The sequence below is a fragment of the Oncorhynchus clarkii genome, chromosome 15 (genome assembly GCF_045791955.1).
Source record: "Oncorhynchus clarkii lewisi isolate Uvic-CL-2024 chromosome 15, UVic_Ocla_1.0, whole genome shotgun sequence".
Lineage (NCBI taxonomy): Eukaryota > Metazoa > Chordata > Actinopteri > Salmoniformes > Salmonidae > Oncorhynchus > Oncorhynchus clarkii.
The window spans coordinates 39,179,981-39,201,483 of NC_092161.1; the positions used below are offsets into that span (position 1 = coordinate 39,179,981).

The window sequence follows — 21,503 nt, forward strand, 5'->3', positions numbered from 1 at the left end:
TAGAGGAAGCTAGGCTAACTGTGCTACACTGTTATGCGTTACCACTAGGCTAACTGTACTCTGTAACTCAGTTTGTTGAGCATGGCGCTTGTAACATCAGGGTAGTGGGTTTGATTATATATATATCATTGTTATGTGTTACGGCTAGACTAACTGTCCTGCCACTGTGTTGTTGTTCTGACAGGTGGGACCACAGCGCCACAGGGCAAGACAGAGGTGGACACCATCACAGGTTAGGATCCATTGTATTATCAATGTACTGTATACAAGACTCTTGTGACTATGTGTTTGAGGGGCTTTGAATGCATGTGTGAGCATGTGAGGTCAATTCGTGTGTGGGTAGATAGTTTTTTCCAGCAGACTATTTAAGACAAATGTGTTCTCTAGTGTTCCTCAGAACTGTTGGGCTGCACATTTTACGGGGAACTTTTCAGAATCCCTGCTTCAGTCCTCCCTAGAATGGAAAAAAACAAAAAGCCCTCTTAATTGGGAGCGGAAAAATGTGTCTCTGTGCCTGAAATGTGGTTCCACATGAGAATTCCATGCTTTGTGTTTAATGGGTAAATATATTCTGGTGCCTGCAGAAACTAGTTAAAACCCAGAGATTATTAAAGGGAATATTGGCTCAAATGTTTTATTCTTTGGTGAGCTGGGGCCTTAGTGCCCAACGTACACAGACACACAGGGCTTCTGAAGCATTGCTGACATTCTAAATATATCTCTGTTGTGCTGCTTCTTTGGAAGTCTCTTTCTTTATCCAATTTCATAACAAAACGAGGCTCCCCATCGACCCGCTCTCACACATGTGTGTGTGTGTGTGTGTGTGTGTGTGTGTGTGTGTGTGTGTGTGTGTCCATAGAGGGATTGTGTGTCAGGAATGCAAGTCCTTTCTATTAGCCATATCTGCCTTTAGAGTCCAACGGGGCTCTGCTCTGCTCATTATAAAGACCTCACACTGGGCTAACACTAGTTGAGTCAATGTCGTTTCCACATCATTTCAATGGAATTACGTTGAACCAACCTAGAATAGATATTGAATTGACGTCTGTGCCCAATGGGCACTCTCTCAGCAGGCTGTTGTAAAGGAAAACGCACACACAAACTCTCTACCTCTCTCTCTGTCTCTCCCCTCTCACCTGCTATGTATCCCTTTACTGTCATTGTACACTTTCTTTTATGAACCCATATCACGTTCACAGGCCTTTTAATTAAAATAGATGATTAACTGGATTTATTCAATCTCCCTCCTTGAAAAGTCTGCATGGAGTCTCTTCACTCCTACCACCACCACCCTATTCTGTCAAGAATGTACCATCCTCTAATTCTCTCTCCCTTTCTCATAGTTTTTTGTATCTACCCTTTTCTCTGAAATTTGAGTTTCACAGTTCTCTGCTGCCCTCTAGTGGTTTACCTAAATATTCCACCTCCACAAGACTCACTGTATCTCGTCGAGTGGACCCTCAGGTCAACACAAATACTCTTGGAGTATATCTCTCAGTACCATATTAAAACAATGGTCTATTTCAACCAGTCGGTGTTCTTACCCTGACCCCTGTCACACCACAGAATAACTTTTTTATTTTTTTATTGTCCAGGACAAGGCTTTATCTGTGTCCAGGAAACCGCCCCTATTTATATGCATCTCTATGAGACCTAACTGACCTGTGATCTGTCCCCCTGTCTGCAGCGTTCCTGTGGTTTGCGTGTGACTTTGGCTGGGCTAACGACCCCTCGTTTTGCGGCTGGACCTCAGAGGACAGCGACTTCAGATGGCAGATACAGTCCAGCGGCACGCCCACGCTCAACACCGGACCCAACATGGACCACACAGGTACAGACACAACAACAACAACAGAAGCTAATGATAACAGTATACAGTCAAAGCCAAGAGTTGTCATTAGATGATTTGTTTCCTGTTTCCCCACCACTACTTTAGATGTCATCACCCCTTTTCTCATGGGCTCTTCCAACTTTATCATTTCCCTCTTCAGGCGGATCCGGTAACTTCATCTACACCCTAGCGACGGGCTCCCAGGAAACGGAGGTTGCTAGGCTGGTCAGTCCGGTGGTGACAGTTGGTCAGTCTGACCTGTGCGTGTCGTTCTGGTACCACATGTTCGGCTCGCACATTGGCACGTTGCACATCAAACAGAGGAAGGAGACGGTCGATGGCATGGCTGACATACTACTGTGGACCGTCAGCGGTCACCAGGGCAACCGCTGGAGAGAGGGACGCGTGCTGGTACCGCACTCCAGTAAACCCTATCAGGTATGGTATGGAGAGAGAGTGTCCATACACTGAACTATAAGCTTGGACAGATCAATGTAGCATCATATACATTAAAACTATGTGTGATGTGTATAAATACAATGTTTGAATTGCAGAGCCAGTTTTGTCTGTTTAATTAGTGCCACTTGGTGATTGGCGTAGTGATAAAGTTAGAATTGTGAAATTAGTTGCTGAGAGGTTGCTCAAGGGTTGTTAAATACAGGTTTGTTCTCTCTCTCTCCCAGGTGGTGATTGAAGGGTTTGTGGAGAGGAAGAGTTGGGGTGACATTGCTGTGGATGATATCAAGATCCTGGACAATCTGAACATGGCTGACTGCAAGGGTGACTGTTACTTCGCTGCATTGATCTTTTGAGCTGGATTTGAACCAGTGACCTAAGGACACCAGTGTGTACAGGCCTGACCTTTAGCGCCAGTTTCCCAGACACAGATTAAGCGACGTTCTGGACAAAGAAAAATGTAACTCAATGGAGATTCGCTATTGAACATGCTTTTTTTGTCCATGGCTAGGCTTAATCTGTGTCTGGGAAACTGTCCCTCTATGTCATGTTCAATGTAAAGAGTGATGGTGATTTTTTTACTATTGTGCTGAAGGGAAGTGCTTTTGTAACTGACTCGTCCTATCATTTTCAACAGATCCTGATGTTCCTACAGAGCCCATGCTGCCTGAAGACCGATTTAATGAAATGAGTATGTCACCATATTACATATTAATACACAACGTCTATGGGGTTGAGTGTTGTAAAACAGAGTAACATACTTATGATGACATGTGTTAGCAATACAGTAGATTTCACTAATACGTCTGCTCCCCCTCTATCTCTCTCTCTTTACTCTAACACAAAGCTTAGGGATTCAGTGTTGGAAAAATAATAACAATCATTGTCCAAACATATGTAACAGCTATCTACAAAGCTGTAGATTTCCATGAATACTGGGATGGTTGAAAATGAGATGAGGGTCTACTCACCCTCTTCTTCTTCTCTCCTGTAGTTGTGGACATCACAGACTTCCCTGACATGATGGAGAACAATGAGATCCTCAACGGTGTCAGTGGCGGGGCAGGCAACATGCTGCAGACACTGGACCCCATCCTCATCACCATCATCGCTATGAGTGCCCTGGGGGTCTTCCTGGGGGCCATCTGTGGGGTCGTCCTCTACTGTGCCTGCTCACATGGCCACATGTCAGACAGGAACTTATCCGCTCTGGAGAACTATAACTTTGAGCTGGTGGACGGAGTCAAGCTAAAGAAAGACAAACTCAACTCACAGAACTCATACACAGAGGCGTGAGCGGGAAGGGGGAAGTGAGATGTGTGTGTGTGTGGGGAGTGTAGCATTTTGTGCGTGTGCACAAGACTGTAGGCATAGCCAAGACTCAATGTGTGGCTGGGGCTAAAGGAACTGCTGGAGGCCTCTCATTGGAGGAGGCCCAGGTTTAGGAACCAATGGGAGGTTGTGATTGAGCCATTGCTTTTCTCAGGAGCTGCAGTAATGGGAACCTACCAGTAGGAGACACTGTGTACAAAATTAAATACAGGAGGAAAAAATATGTACAGATGATTAGATTATTATTTAAATTGTTCTATTTGATTTTCATTCATTTTTACAATCGGATGCTGGTGTTGAGACCAATTTAATTATCACAATGTTTAAAGTATTTATCATATTCTGTGAGGAAGAAACATTTTTGTTATTATAATTATTTTAAATCAAAGTAATTTTTGTGTTGAAGGAGAAGTATCAAAACCCAAAATTAACCATAACTGACAATATTGTTGGTCATACTGCACCATGGTGGAGTAGCAGCAGGGTGTGCCCTCTGCCCCCCTGACCTCTGCCCCTGTCTACAGGTGTGGGTCAGAGGTTAAAGGTAAAGGTTGCACCCCTTGGCAGTAGATGGTTCTGACAGTGCCTTTAATACATATTTGTTGGCTTCCTTGTTGATTTTGGAGTTTTTACATCTCTTACGTTCTGACCACGTTGTGACATCTGAAGCAGGGGCTTTAAATTAGCTAATAATCAAGTCTGCAAAACAGGATCCAATCCCTCCATGGCACTTTTCTCTCTCTGTCCCAGACCCACATATAATTGTATATACGTTTTAATATATTTTTATTATTTTAAAGAAAAAAAAATGGAAAAAAAGCTGCAGTATCCCTTTTTCCAATGGGTTATGTGTTGTAAATACAATCATCTGCCTGTTGTTGTGAAGAGTGAAGTATTTTGGTTGGATTGTTTCATTTCGAGCAGGCTCTGTGTGCTGTGTAAAGATAGGCCAGTGCACATTCAAAGAAGACATGTTCTTGTTCTACATCTTCTAGATGCAATCCGCTTCACGGCACCATGGGGAGGACGAAGAAGTTACTGTAAACAGAAAAGGAAAAAATAAAAACAGTTGTATTCATGTTACTAACTTCTATACACTAATTAACATATGGCAGCCACACACCCCATATCCTTCTGTGGTCACAGGGTCTATCATCTCTCATATCAACTGCAGCAGTGGAAGAAGATATGTATAATGTCTGCCAGCATACCAAAAAAACGATTGCTTTAGCTTCATGGGGTTGACCAGTGGCTTGTTATTTCCAGCTACATACACCTGTGGATTGTCATACAAAAAAGTGTTAACTTTTACGACCATGCACTTCGTTATCCAACATCTTAATCCTCACTAGTGAGATATACTGAGGGGTGGAGGATTACATATACTGGGGTGTATCAATGGTGCTATCGCATTCACACTGCAGACTAGATGCTCATAATCATAACAATAACACAGTTTGGATTGTATGTCACATTCTGTACCCTACTACAAAATAGTCGTGCCCGTAAGGTTTATGTGTAACAGCTATACGCTGTGATGTCAGGGCTGATTTCATTAGGAAGGGACGCTGGTACAGAGCTAAGGGGTTGAGTGATGTCATCAAGCATGACGAATCAGGCCACTTGCCCTGTTGTCTTTACCAAAGGATGATTGGATACCTCTTCTACTGGGGGAGGGGTTTGTTATCAACACACTACTGCTACTAGACTGCAGCATTTCAACCTCAACCACCCCTTTTCAACAAATGTTCACAGTAAATGGACTGGACTACTGGCAAAGTCAAGAGGGGAAGGTGGGTTGACTGTAGAAACGATACTGTTCGATGGTTCGTATTTTTTCAGCTGAAGTTGCATCAATGTGAACTCTGAAATCTCGAGTCTTGGATTTCAGACTCACTTTACCAATCAATCTAGCTATCAATCCTCCTAGAGTGTTTGGGATGGAGAAGTAAGGGGATCTGTAGTAAGGCTCACAGTATCAGGTCTGAGGAGGACTTGACCATTGGAAATGTCCAGTGGATTTTCTACAGCACAACCATCAGAGAGACATAATGATGTTGAACAGGAGGACATCTGCTACATCTGTGTGCTATGTCATGTGCCGTGGTAAACACATTTTCAGCTTGTGTTTTGTTCATTTCAGGTTTGATTTCCTACTTTGCAATGCTTACTGTTTTGTGCATTCAGCTTCGAGGACAGTAGCCTCAGTCTGGTAACTAGAGAAAATGGATACTGTAGCGTGGAAACTAAAAATAAACAATGTTGCACTGATAAATCTATTCAATAAGGTTGTCATTTGTAAACAAAAACAAAAACAGAAAAAACTGTTCATTTTCTTTCTTATTTTTATAGTTTCAGATTATGTGATATGATTCTGAAATGTACAAATTATTGAGATGTTTTCATTATTGAAAAAGGTACACAAATTTCCTATTAGTAATGTAGCCATTTACCTGAATTATTATTGCTTCGTTTTGTACTGTCATTAACATTTTGTGCAACTTCTTTTTACAAAAAAACATGTATTTTCAATACTGCTTCTACTATATAATTAATTCTGTAATTTGCTGTTGTAGGAAAAGATGAATAAACAGCAAGGCCTTAAAAAACTGAACAGAACGTTTGTGTTGGTATTGTAGGGTTGTGGTTTAAACTACTGTTATTGGAGTTGAACATGCTGGTGGTTTGGGTGTGGGCTACTGTGATGGTGTGTCGATAAGAACACAGGAAGAGGAGGTACATTTCAAAGGGATTTCACCCAGTTTATTTGGTAGGAATGGAAGGGGTGATTTATTTAACAAGGTTCTGGATGGTTGCTCTACAAACAAGGGAAAGAACATATACTGTCGTCATAAACTAATACAATACAAATAAATGTATACTACGTTATTTACAGTGCCTTGCAAAAGTATTCATCTCCTTGGCTTTTTCCTATTTTGTCGAATTACAACCTGTAAATAAATATATTTTTATTTGGAGATCATGTAATGGACATTACACAAAATAGTTTAAATTGGTGAAGTGAAATTTTAAAAAAATAACTTGTTTCAAAAAATTATTTTAAAAAAAAAACTGAAAATTGGTGCGTGCATATGTATCCACCCCCTAAATAATATCTGGTGCAACCAATTACCTTCAGAAGTCACATAATAAGTTAAATAAATAAAGTCCACCTTTGTGCATTCTAAGTGTCGCATGATCTGTCGCATGATCTCAGTATATACACACCTGGGGTTGGGTTATAAAATAATATCCGAAACTTTGAACATCCCACGGAGCACCATTAAATCCATTATTAAAAAATTGAAAGAATATGGCATCACAACAAACCTGCCAAGAGAGGACCGCACACCAATACTCACAGACCAGGCAAGGAGGGCATTAATCAGAGAGGCAACAAAGAGACCAAAGATAACCCTGAAGGAGCTGCAAAGCTCCACAGTAGAGATTGGAGTATCTGTCCATGGGACCACTTTAAGCTGTATACTCCACAGAGCTGGGCTTTACGGAAGAGTGGCAAGAAAAAAGCCAATTGCTTAAAGAAAAAAATAAGCAAACATATGGAAGAAGGTACTCTGGTCAGATGAGAATAAAATGTAGCTTTTTTGGCCATCAAGAAAAGCGCTATTTCTGGCGCAAACCCAACACCTCTCATTAACCCGAGAACACCAGTGGTGGCAGCATCATGCTGTGGGGATGTTTTTCCATCTGCAGGGACTGGGAAACTGGTCAGAATGGATGGATTGATGGATGGCGCTAAATACAGGGAAATTCTTGAGGGAAACCTGTTTCAGTCTTCCAGAGATTTGAGACTGGGACGGAGGTTCACCTTCCAGGAGGACAATGACCCTAAGCATAGTGCTAAAGCAGCACTCGAGTGGTTTAAGGGGAAACATTTACATTTCTTGTAATGGCCTTGTCAAATCCCAGACCTCAATCCAAATGAGAATCTGTGGTATGACTTAACCAGCGGAACCCATCCAACCTGAAGGAGCTGGAGCAGTTTTGCTTTGAAGAATGGGCAAAAATCCCAGTGGCTAGATGTGCCAAGCTTATAGAGACGTATCCCAAGAGACTTGCAACTGTACATGCTGCAAAAGGTGGCTCTACAAAAGTATTGACTTTGGGTGGGTGAATAGTTATGAATGCTCAAGTGTTCCGTTTTTTTGTCTTATTTCTTGTTTGTTTCACAATAAAAAATATTTTGCATCTTCAAAGTGATTGTGTAAATCAAATGATACAAACCCCCCCCCAAAAAATCAATTTGAATTCCAGGTTGTAAAGGCAACAAAATAGGAAAAATGCCAAGGGGGTGAATACTTTCACAAGCCACTGTAGAGTCCCCTACGTATGCATTTGGATAGTGATTCCAAAATAAAATGTGTCTTTATACTCCAGCATTTTGGATTTGAGATCAAAATGTTTCATATGACAGTACATAACGTCCCCTTTTATTTGAGTGTTTTCTCATGCATACAATGCATTCGGAATGTATTAATACCCCTTGACTTTTTCCACATTTTGCTCTGTTACAGCCTGAATTTAAAATGTATTACATTTAGATTTGTTTTGTCACTGGCCTACACACAGTACCCATAATGTCAAAGTGGAATTAAGTTTTTCAAAATGTTTACAAATGAATTAAAAAATGAAAAGCTGAAATGTTGTGGGTCAATAAGTATTCAATCCCTTTGTTATGGCAAGCCTAAATAAATACAGGAGTAAAATAAATGCTGCTTAACAATTTGCATAAGTTGCATTGACTCACTCTGTGTGCAATAATAGGGTGTTTAACATGATTTTGAATGACTACCTCATCTTTGTACCCCACAAATACAATTATCAGTAATGTCCCTTAGTCGAGCAGCAAATTTCAAACACAGATTCAACCACAAAGGCTAGGGAGAATCTCCAATGCCTCGCAAAGAAGGGCACCTATTGGTAGGTGTCACGTCTACTCTGCCCTACCAAGCAAAAAGGCAATAACTGATCATTTGGTCGAAAATGAGTTAATGTAATTTTAAAATGAGTTAATGTAATTTTTGCAACAATAAATACATGCTTAATCATGTGAACAAGTATCCTGCCTCTATTGTACCCGCAATTCACGTTGCGGGCATGTATGGCTTTCATGGAGAAACTGGGGTTCATGGTCAACCTCACTTCTGGGTACTGGCCTCAGTCCAACGGACAGGTGGAGAGGATGAACCAGGAGCTGGGGAGGTTCATGAGGAGTCACTGCCAGGACCGGAAGGGGGAGTGGGCCCGATTCCTTCCCTGGGCTGAATACGCCCAGAATTCATTACGTCACTCCTCCACCGGACTTACTCCCTTCCAGTGTGTTGTCCTTGGTTATCAGCCGGCCCCGGCTCGGTGGACTTACTCCCTTCCAGTGTGTTGTCCTGGGTTATCAGCCGGCCCTGGCTCGGTGGACTTACTCCCTTCCAGTGTGTTGTCCTGGGTTATCAGCCGGCCCTGGCTCGGTGGACTTACTCCCTTACAGTGTGTTGTCCTGGGTTATCAGCCGGCCCTGGCTCGGTGGACTTACTCCCTTCCAGTGTGTTGTCCTTGGTTATCAGCCGGCCCTGGCTCGGTGGACTTACTCCCTTCCAGTGTGTTGTCCTGGGTTATCAGCCGGCCCTGGCTCGGTGGACTTACTCCCTTCCAGTGTGTTGTCCTGGGTTATCGGCCGGCCCTGGCTCGGTGGACTTACTCCCTTCCAGTGTGTTGTCCTGGGTTATCAGCCGGCCCTGGCTCGGTGGACTTACTCCCTTCCAGTGTGTTGTCCTGGGTTATCGGCCGGCCCTGGCTCGGTGGACTTACTCCCTTCCAGTGTGTTGTCCTGGGTTATCGGCCGGCCCTGGCTCGGTGGATTTACTCCCTTCCAGTTTGTTGTCCTGGGTTATCGGCCGGCCCTGGCTCGGTGGACTCCTCGCAGAGGAGGTTTGGAGTGATGCTTATGTGAGGCTCCAGTGTGCCGTCTGTCAGAAGGAGCAGGTGGATCAACACCGCAGTGAGGCGTCCGTGGACATGAAGGGAGGTCCTGCTTATGCCGTCAGATCCCTCCTGGACTCCAGACATCGTGGGTGTCGGCTCCAGTACCTGGTGGACTGGGAGGTGTACAGCCCAAAGGAGTGGTGTTGGGTTCCGGTGGAGGACATTCTGGACCCCAACATCACCCATGATTTCCATCTTCGCAGCTTGGACCAGCACGATCCTCATCCTCGGGGCCGTCCCTTTGGCCGGCGTCTTCCTGCGGCAGGAGCCGCGCGTCGGAGGTCGGGTACTGTCACGTCTATTCCCACTCCTCCCTTCCGGGGGTTCGACATCACCAGTTTACTAACCACCGGTCCTGGCTTTCATCATTACGCGCACCTGCGCTTCATCAATAGGCACACCTGGACTCCATCACTTCACTTCTTACCTCCCGCATATCTGTCACTCTCTTAGTTCCATTCCCCAGGCAGTATTGACTATGTGTTTCATATCTGTAGGCCACTCGTGTATCTTGTATTGTTCCGTTTATTATTAAACTCACCATCTGCACTTACTTCCCGACTCCCGGTATTCGCATTACAGTAGGTGAGTAGAAAAAAAAAAAACTGACATTGAATATCCCATTGAGCATGGTGAAGTTATTAATTACACTTTGGATGGTGTATCAATACACCCAGTCACTACAAAGATACAGGCGTCCTTCCTAATTTAGTTGCTGTCGAGAAAAACTAAAACAGACATTGAATATCCCATTGAACATGGTGAAGTTATTCATTACACTTTGGATGGTGTATCAATATACTCAGTCACTACAAAGATACAGGCGTCCTTCCTAATTTAGTTGCCGTAGAGGAAGGACACTGCTTAGGGATTTCACCATTAGGCCAATAGTGATTTTAAAACAGTTAGAGATTAATCTCTGTGAAAGGAGAAAACTGAGGATGTATCAACAACATTGTAGTTAGGAAGCCCGTACAGAATAAAAAATATTCCAAAACATCCTATTTGCAACAAGTCACTAAAGTAATAATGCAAACAATGTGGCAAAGCAATTCACTTTTTGCCCTGAATAAAAAGTGTTATGTTTGGGGCAAATCCGATACAACACATTACTGAGTACTACTGTAAATATTCTCAAGTATAATGGTGGCGGCATCATGTTATGGGTATGCTTGTAATTGTTAAGGGCTGGGGAGTTTTTCACTATAAAAAAAAATAACAGAATGGAGGTAAGCACAGGCAAACTCCTGTAGGAAAATCTTGTTCAGTCTACTTTCCACCAGACAGTGGGAAATTAATTCACCTTTCAGCAGGACAATAACCTAAAACACAAGGCCAAATCTACCTTGGTGTTGCTTAACAAGAACACAGTGTATGTTCCTGAGTGGACAATTTACAGTTTTGACATAAATCTATTTGAAAATCTATGGCAAGACATGAAAATGGTTGCCTAGCAATGATCAACAACCAATTTAACAACGCTTTAAGAATTTAGAAAATAATAATGGGAAATTGTTGCACAACCCAGGTGTGGAAAGCTCTTAGGGACCCAGAAAGACTGTAATTGCTGCCAAAGGTGCCTGTACAAAGTATTGATTCAGGGGTGTGAGTACTTAAAGTACCAGTCAAAAGTTTGAACACACCTACTCATTCAAGGGTTTTCTTTATTTTCTACATTGTAGAATAATAGACATCAGAACTATGAATTAACACATATGGAATCATGTTGTAAACAACAAAGGATGGATACTTTGAAGAATCTAAAATATGAAATATATTTTGATTTGTTTAACACTTTTTTGGTTAATACATGATTCCATATGTGTTACTTCATAGTTTTGATGTCTTCACTATTATTCTACAATATAGAACATTTTAAAAAATAAAGAAAAACCCTGGAATGAGTAGGTATGTCCAAACTTTTGACTGGTACTGTATGTAAATGAGATATTTCTGTATTTCGTTTTTAATACATTTGGAAAGATTTCTAAAAACAAGTTCTCTCTTTGTCATTATGGGGTATTGTGTGTAGATGGGTGAGAAAAACAAAATCTATTAAATTCATTTTGAATTCAGGCCGTAACCAATACCGCTAAACTACGTGTGTGCACGGGCACACAACTCCCCCGGGACAAGAAAGAAATATCAGCCCATAGAGAGAAGCACAAGATGTAATTTCACTCAACTCAACAGAGCGGTGGTCACCAACCTGTCGATTGCCAAGGCCTTCCTAGTCGATCGTCAAGCATTTCTGTACAAAACCCATCGATAAAGCCTTGTGCTCATATTTGAATTTTTTTCCTCGGGCTGTTGCCGGTAGGTGCACCCGATTCATCTTCCCTGCACCAGGGGCGTAGACAGAATTGTTTGGGTGGATAGGCATAGAAAAATTTGGGTAGGCTTTTTTCTAATTATTTCATTTATTTTGAAACGTGCACCATATATTATTTGGTATTACAATAATTTTATACCAGTGCATTGTACTTGGAGGGACCTCGTTACATATACAAATCATTACCTATCCCAGCATATTAAAATAAGACAGTAACGTTAGACCAGTTGCCAACAACATAAAACTCATCTTCAGACACACTTTAATCTCAATGGGCAAACAAGCCTATATTTGATGTTACAATTTATACCACGGCGGGCAGTAGTACTATTTTGTGTACCTTTATTTAACTAGGCAAGTCAGTTAAGAACAAATTCTTATTTTCAATAGCGGCCTAGGAACAGTGGATTAACTGCCTGTTCAGGGGCAGAATGACAGATTTGTACCTTGTCAGCTCAGGAGTTTGAACTTGCAACCTTCCGGTTACTAGTCCAACACTCTAACCACTTGGCTACCCTGCCACCCCTATAAAAAGGTACATTACCTTTAGTAGGCGTGTCATACGGCGTGACCTACATCAATGCGCAGATGGCGAGGATGGTCAGTTTTACGAGGGTATGTTTGTCAGCATGAGTGAAGGATGCTTTGTTGCAAAATAGGAAGCCGATTCTAGATTTAATTTAGGATTGGAGATGCTTAATGTGAGTTTGGAAGGAGAGTTTACAGTCTAACCAGACACCTAGGTATTTGTAGTTGTCCACATATTCTAAGTCAGAGTAGAGAGTAGTGAGTAGTGATGCTGGACGGGCGGGCAGGTGTGGGCAGTGATCGGTTGAAGAACATGCATTTAGTTTTACTTGCATTTAAGAGAAGTTGAAGGCCACGGAAGGAGAGTTAAATGGCATTGAAGCTCGTCTGGAGGTTAGTTAACACTGTCCAAAGATGGGACAGAAGTATACAGAATGGTGTCGTCTGCGAGGTGGATCAGAGAATCACCAGCAGCAAGAGCGACATCATTGATGTATACAGAGAAGAGAGTCGCCCCCCCCCCATAGAGACAGCCAGATGTCCGGACAACAGGCCCTCCAGTTTGACACACTGAACTCTATCAGAGAAGTAGTTGGTGAACCAGGCGAGGCAGTCATTTGAGAAAGCAAGGCTGTTTAGTCTGCTGATAAGAGTCGAAAGCCTTGGCAAGGTCGATGAATACGGCTGCAGAGTAATGTCTCTTATCAATGGCGGTTATGATATCGTTTAGGACCTTGAGCGTGGCTGAGGTGCACCCATGTCCAGCTTTGAAACCAGATTGAATAGTGGAGAAGGTACTTCCCTGAAAAGTTGCATATTACAGGGGCTATTCAATGCTAATGCAGTACGCCACAGGATGTTTTTGTGCTGGTCAATATAAATGTATAACTTTCATAAACTTTCACTTTCATAAAATCACAAGTGTAATACATCAAAATAAAGCTTAACTTCTTGTTAATCTAGCCGCTGTGTCAGATTTCAAAAAGGCTTTACGGTGAAAGCAGAATTTCAGGGCTCATAAGCGTGGGATTGCATGGTAGCTCATTAACCTTTCTAGCGCAGGCGTTCCACTAGCGACACACCCCCACCACATCGGGTGAAATTGCAGAGCTCGAAATTCAAATTACAGAAATATAAATATTTAACATTCATGAAAATACAAGTGTTATACATCAAAATAAAGCTTAACTTGTTAATCCAGCCGCTGTGTCAGATTTCAAAAAGGCTTTACAGCGAAAGCACACCATGCGATTATCTGGGGACAGCGCCCTGCTTACGAAAGCATTAAAAACAGATTTCAACCAGGCAGGTGTGCCACGAAAGTCAGAAATAGCGATATAATAAATGCCTTACCTTTGTAGATCTTCTTCTGTTGGCACTACAAAAGGTCCCAGGAACATCACAAATGGTCCTTTTGTTCGATAAAGTCCTTCTTTATATCCATAAAAACTCAGTTTAGCTGGCGCGCTTCAGTCAATAATCCACCGGTTTCTCTCCATCAAAATGCATACAAAATGAATCCCAAACGTTACCAATAAACTTTTCCAAACAAGTCAAACAACATTTATAATCCGACCTCAGCTACCCTAATACGTAAATAAACGATAACATTTAAGACGGAGAATCATTATTGTCTTTACCGGAGATATAAAACAAAGAACGAGCTCTCATCCACGCACATGAAAACACTACAGCCAAAATGGGAGCCACCTAGAAAAACAACAAATTCTAGCTAATTTTTCCAAAAAACAAGCCTGAATCTCTTTCTAAAGACTGTTGACATCTAGTGGAAGCCCTAGGAACTGCAATCTGGGAGGACTTCGCCCCATAATAAACGAGAGCCATTGGAAACATTGTTTTTTTTGGGATGGTTTGTCCTCTGGGTTTCGCCTGTCATATCAGTTCTGTTATACATACTTTTAACATTTTTAGAAACGTTAGAGTGTTTTCTATCCAAATCTACCAATTATATGCATATCCTAGCTTCTGGGCCTGAGTATCAGGTAGTTTACTTTGGGCGCGCTTTTCATTCAGACGTCATAATACTGCCCCCTAGCCCAAAGAGGTTTTAAGCCTGTTTTGTGTTTCTGAGTCATACTTTGACATGAAATTTTAAGATTTCTGAAAAGTTACCTTTGTTGATTGCCTCTTCGGTTTCTCTATGCCCTCTGAGTAGAATATCCTGCTTTGCATACATGAGAACAATATCTATGACCACTTTAACATGTGCACGATTTCTTTCTATAAAATCCATGTTTGCATCACCATGCATTTGGTTCAACCCAGTCGGTCGCCTTGTAGGATTAACATTTTGCAAGGGCACTAGCATGTAATTAGCTATTCTCATGTTTGCAGCAAGCATTTCTTGTGAGTCTCCAATTTTTTTAATCCATCTCGTATAAATCTTACAATAAATTGCATATTTTACTTTACTATACTTTTTGCTTTACTATACTCAATCCACACGAACTGGTCATACCACCTTGAAGGGAAGCAGCATGATTTGCCATTTATCATACTTGAAGGGATCTGTGCTTGCTTTGGTTGACAGGCTGGTTCATCAACGGCAGACAAATCTGTCGGTGGACCTATTGCACGTTCACCCCCGACCGTAGCATCAAGAACGAGAGGAAACGGTGGGGTAGGCAACCATGCCTGGCTCAACGGAGTTGGCGGTTGTGATGGCGATTGCGGTTGTTTTTATCCTGGCGCCACCTGTTAATGTCTCATTCTGGAAGCTATCGGTAGATTGATCCAAATAATTCTGGCACACACTCCTTTTCCTCCAGACATTTTTTTAAAAATGTAATCAATAGTCGGAAGTCAATTTCATGGTTGCGGACTATTTCTTTGTTACATTATAATAAAATGACCCATAGAAAATAAATCTCACATGCGTTTCTTTTAAAAATGTAATCAAATAATTGTTACATCCGTCGTTAGTGATAGAATGACAGGACCAAGGTGCAGCGTGGTAAGCGTACATGTTCTTTATTAAATGTTCCACCAAAACAAAGAAACAGAAAACATAGAATGCCCACCCAAATCACGCCCTGAACTAACCAAATAGAGAAATAAAAAGGCTCTAAGGTCAGGGCGTGACAATAATACACAATTTATATTGAATAACTTCTGGGACATTTTTTGGGTAGGCCTGAGATCAAACCTACCCAGGCCTACCTGGTGTGCAGGGAAGCCGCGTTTGATCTCAGGTCTACCCAAAAAATGAACTGCAAACTGTTGCCATTTTGAACCATTTAATGTGTCGGATGGCTCAGATTACTGTGGCTGCAGTAATTTTGCAGTTATATAAGTAAGATACAGCCAAATTGACTGAGATTTCAAAACGTTTGAAACCATGACTAGATATAGACGAATACAACAAAGAGCTCCTGTTTTTATGAGTGAGTTCATGTTTAAGTTCTTACTCAGCACTGTCAACTCTTTGTATTCAACACTTTTTTATAAGGAATAAAAGGCGTGTTATTCCCATTTCCACTCAGCGCTGCCTAAATCAAGCACTGCAGCAGTTATGAATAAGTAGGAAAGTGTATAGGCTTGCGTTGTTGTTATTATTAGCGGCTTGAGTATTTTTTTTTATATAGAGGAATATTTCACTTTCTCTGGAGTAACAACATTTATTTGTGCACGAGGAAGAAATAATGCTGTGCGACTCTAGTTTCACAATCAGCTGAAAGACGGTGTCCCTTTTTGGTCACTGGAAGAAAGGGAGAGCAGAGGGATGTTGAGTGGCGAACCCTCAATCTGCTGCTCTCTCCCACTGTAAATGACCATTAGATGCAGGAATCATAAGCCCAGTAAAATAAAAAAGTGTATAATTTAAATGTAAATGTAAATGTAAATCTCACTCAGCTGTGCCTCACAAGTAATACAACAAGGGCTCTATTACCGGTGAGACTTTATAGTCCACCTCAAAGTTCAAAATATAATTACAAAAACTGGCAGGGCAATTCAAGCAAAGCCAATAATGTACTGGTCCTATAGCTTACTGCACAAACCTCATTGCTACAGTACTGTTTAATGCTACAGTACTGGTCAATGTTGCATAGGCTTACGTTTTTTAAGTGGTAGATCTCGGGTTGCGTTTTGACTCAGAAAGTCATTTTGACTCAAAGGTTGGTGGCCACTGCTCTAGAGTTTTCCCTGTTAATTAATAACACTATCAACGTTTCCTTTTACTGTGGCAATTGCGATTGAATCGACGCAATATTAACCACTTTCAATGCATCATACCGAAACAAAAAAAACGATGCAAGAGATTTTGTAGGCAGAACGCATAGGAGTAGGATTCCATTGCATTGACATGAATGACAGCCCGTACTCTACAAAGACTAGTGCGGCATAACAAATAAAAGCTGCAGTAAGCTCATATGCAAATAGAATATTGTCATATGGTTCTGTGCCATTTACTTTGAACTGGACTGTGTTAAGAGCATGAGTGGTAGTGAGAAGATGTGCTTGTTTTGACTAGAGCTTCATGTAACCACATGTGCACCGTTTGTTTATATCCTTAGCTAGTTAGTTATTATTAGCCCAATTATAGTTCATTTGGAGTCAGCAATAGGGAAGGGATTGCTCCTTTCAAGATTACAAAACGATGTACATTTCTAGACATCTTTGAAAAGCAAGTCAGGTAAAGGGGAGTATTGTATTTTGAGACAGGCTTGAATAAACTAAGTAGCCAATAGTCAGAGGGTAGCCTCATTTGTCTGATTCTCTGTAATAATGGTATGGAACTAATAATATTTTTTTATTTTGTAAAGTGGTTTCTTGCATCAAACAACACAACAACATTTTCAGTCACCTCCATGTCTGAAGGACAAGTGAATAAATCAAATCAAACTTTTTTTGCGCCGAATACAACAGGTGTAGACCTTACCGTGAAATGCTTACTTACAAGCCCTTAATTAACCAACAATGCAGTTCAAGAAAGAGTTAAGAAAATATTTACCAAATAAACTCAAGTAAAAAATTATAAAATGTAACACAAGTTCATGTCAAGCCCTCATGGAATGTAGGCCTACGTTAAACACCACACATTGGCTGCTACTGTAGGCTGAAAGATAGCTATTTTTATGTTAAAATGTTATGGGATACATCACCATTGTTTTTGATGGTAGACCACTCTCGTAGTCCCACATTATGATCAAATAGCCACAGTAGCCTACTTAAACCACTGTTAAAACTGTAACTTAAAGCGGGTACAGCCTGTGTTTACAGTAAACGCGCTGGAAGTTGCACAGAATTTTCACAATGTTCAAGTTTGCACTCAGTAGACTTTACATTTGCTCAATGCTGAAAAAAATGTGGGGGAACATTGGCTGTAACACAACAAAAGGTGGAATAAGTTAAGGGGTATGAATACTTTCTGAAGGCACTGTATCTGATTTATAGATCTACATTTGATCATTTGATCATAAGTATTTCAGCCTGGCCTCAAACACTAGTGCATAGTAAATGTAAAAATGTGACACTCAAATTAGTATGATATGTTACGATTGGTATGGTTACATAAGATAGAAGGTTACCTAAGCCAAAAAAACAAAAAGAGGCAGGTTGGTCGGGCAGGATGGGTGGGTGGGCGTATAACTTGAATGTCTAACAATCAAAATGTTGTGTTTTTGAATCATATCAATGAACAACTATGGCATTTTAGCATTTTTTTTTGCAACAATGCAGCTACTTACTACTTTTAAGCTACTTTGCAACTACTTAGCATGTTAGCTAAAACCTTCCCCATACCCTAACCTTAACCCTTAACCCTAACACCTAGCCAACTAGGTAATGTTAGCCACAACAAGGTGGAATTCATGCGTATTGTAAATTCATAACATAATACAAATTGCAATTCGTAACACATCATACGAAATGGATGATGCATCCGTAAATGTTCATACATACCATAACATATCATCATATTGTAACGATCGTCTGTGGTGGAAGAAGGTGAGGACCAAAGCGCAGCATGGTAAGTGTTCATATTTTTTATAAAATAACTGAACACTGAACAAAACAATAAACGACAAACGAACAGTCCCGTAAGGTGAATGGAAAAAAACACTAAACAGGAAATAATCACCCACAAAACACAGGTGGGAAAAGGCTGCCAAAGTATGATTCTCAATCAGAGACAACGAACGACACCTGCCTCTGATTGAGAACCATACCATACCAGGCCAAACACAAAACCATAACATAGAAAAAAGAACATAGACTACCCACCCCAACTCACGCACTGACCAAACTAAAACAAAGACATAACAAAGGAACTAAGGTCAGAACGTGACACATATCACGAAATCGTAACATAACATATCTAAATGGAGGGTTTACCGATTTACATTTACTATGTTACGTATATCCCTGAGTCCAGGTTGAGTAATTGGACAAATTTCACTTATAGTGTACCAAAGTAGTCAAAACTCTAGTATTTGGTCCCATATTCCTAGCACGCAATGACTACATCAAGCTTGTGACTCTACAAAGTCGTTGGAGGCATTTGCCATTTGTTCTGGTTGTGGTTTGCCCAATAGGAACTGAATGGTGATTGATGACAGGAGTAATTTTCTTTCTAAGTCAGTAGATAATATATTTCTCAACAAGTTAATCCTGATAATGCCATGATTAAGAATAATCATGAATTAATCATGAATTTTAATGAATGAGGAAGTTACAGAGGCTACAACAAAGCATGTTAATTTCTCACCATTACTAAGGGGGAGATTAGCTTTTTGTCCCTCTGTAACTTTCTCAATCATCGTCATTCACGATTTATTCATGATTATTCATAATCATGGTAGCAGCCACAATCATGTAGAAGTGTTCACAAACATCTTATATTCTTACTTACAATAAAAGTGACTACAAAATGAAACAGTACATGGTTCACCATTCACTTCTTATTGGACCAACATTTTTTACTATGTTTTTTATTTAAGGAATATGGGAACAAATACTAAAATTTGACCAAATCCAAATACTTATGACATCTTAAAATGAGGGGCCTGGATAAATAAAAGCACTTTCATTTCTAAATGGTAAATCAGATGTGTATGAAAATACCCTCAAATAAAAGGTTAACCTTACAGTATGTACTGTCACTGTCTCATATGACACATTTGATCTGAAATCCAAAATGCTGGCGTTTAGAGCCAAATAAAAAAATGTAGCATCACTGTCCAAATACATACAGTAAGGGAGTGTGTGAAACAGCATGTAAAGGAATTAATATATACAACATACTGCACATACTTTCTTAAATACTTTCTTAGATAAAAGAGCAGATGGCAACAATCAATTAGGCAAACGATCATAAATGTGCTCAAATCAAACATTCAAGATTAAGCAATACAAACTTGCTATGAATATAACTCATCCAAAAGGTAAAGGCACTTTGAACTTAGTCTGAACTTTTAACTTACTCTGCCAGTTGTCTGGATGGTTGGTCCTTATGCAGTGGGTTTGTAGTTTAGGGTATAATTTGCTCCAGGCCTGACACTGCCTTTCAACTAATGTTCTAATCCTAATAGACAATGGGGTCTATTCAATGTGCTTTTAAGACAACTGGGAACTCTGAAAAAAACAAGGTCAAATCGTGACATCAGTGATCTTCAGCTCGGAAAGTTGTAGCTCTATTTGTGTTTGTGTGGCCGATGTGAAATGGCTAGCTAGTTAGCGGTGGTGCACACTAATAGTGTTTCAGTCGATGACTTCACTCACTCTGAGTCCTAGATGTAGTTGTTCCCCTTGCTCTGCAAGGGCCGCGGCTTTTGTGGCGCGAAGGGTAACGATGCTATGTGAGTGACTGTGGTTGATGTATGCAGAGGGTCCGTGGTTCGGGGCGAGGAGAGGGACGGAAGCTATACTGTTACATTTGGACCCTAAAACGTTTGGTAAACATATTAGTTCAGAACCTAGCCATTAACCTCAGCTATCATAGCCAGTTGTATCAACTTCAAAACAGTCTGAATGACATTAATGAAGTCTATGGATTGAGAAGACTTTATTATCACTTTGTGCCAAGGATGAAAGTCGTATATACATGTAGTTATTACCATGCATGAGATCCCCACATTGTACCTTGGAAAATAAAGGTGCTGTTCAGGTATGAATCTGTGAGATTATCCCTCTTAGTCTGAAACCTCTCGCTCAACATATCCATCAGACGGCATAGCTCTTGGGATCTTTGGGACTCCTCCAGCACGGCAAGGTGGCAACCTACTGAAGATAAAAACACCTACACACAAACACCGTTCTGGATTGGGGTCTGCAGCCCCTGCAGAATTTGTGAAAGGTGTGTGAGTATGGTGGGGCAGTGAGTGAGAGAGAGAGAAAACAAATGGCTTACAAAACAACAAACCAGAGTGCAAAACAAAATGCACACATATTAAATTACACAGTATAAATATTCATAGCTACTGTTTTTCAGGTAAACAATAAACAATCATGGGATAATATCGACAATCATGAAAAGAAATGAAGAAAATTATTTGAAACAGTACTTGTCATCTGGTTGAAGATTGACGTAGGCTACTGTCCATTTATTAGAATATAGACAAATATTTGTCGGAAAGTGGAATATCCATTTAATGTGATTATATTTGTAGTACCAATCAAACTGTAAGATATCGTTCACAAACAAAAGCAGTTTCGTTTTACATAATACAGGACAAACTGTAATCACATCCTGCAGTGATAAATGCCCTGGCCTGTCATAGGATTTGCCAGATTTGTGTCATACTCTAGGTCTAGTCCAACACAGGAGGTCGCTAAAGCACACAATAAAATAATAAAATAACAGGTAGTTTATTAAGTTGTTGAGTGGGAGTGAGAAGTCCAAATATGAGAAAGAATGAATGCCCCTTTGATTCTTTACTGAATGGAGTTTTCTGTAAAGCCCAAACAGTGTCGTTGTGTCCCATTCAGACAGGCACAGCTTCAAGGGAGCCTGTATGTGTACACCCTTACCAGACCAGTCCCTAACAGACACAAGAAAACTGTTGTCAC

The 21,503-nt window shown here is 40.8% G+C and overlaps 1 protein-coding gene across 3 annotated transcripts in view; it reads left to right on the forward strand.

Moving 5' to 3' along the window:
* Nucleotides 1-3,820, forward strand: part of LOC139367244 (neuropilin-1a-like) — a 111,719-nt gene extending 107,899 nt beyond the window's left edge. For all 3 annotated transcript variants that reach the window (XM_071105488.1, XM_071105486.1, XM_071105487.1), the window contains 6 exons: nucleotides 185-232; nucleotides 1,688-1,831; nucleotides 1,992-2,269; nucleotides 2,515-2,611; nucleotides 2,925-2,978; nucleotides 3,282-3,820. In XM_071105488.1, the coding sequence (XP_070961589.1) occupies nucleotides 185-232; nucleotides 1,688-1,831; nucleotides 1,992-2,269; nucleotides 2,515-2,611; nucleotides 2,925-2,978; nucleotides 3,282-3,583 (923 nt within the window). In that variant the 3' untranslated portion in view covers nucleotides 3,584-3,820. The remainder of the gene's footprint in view (nucleotides 1-184; nucleotides 233-1,687; nucleotides 1,832-1,991; nucleotides 2,270-2,514; nucleotides 2,612-2,924; nucleotides 2,979-3,281) is intronic.
* The last annotated feature ends 17,683 nt before the right edge of the window (nucleotides 3,821-21,503 follow it).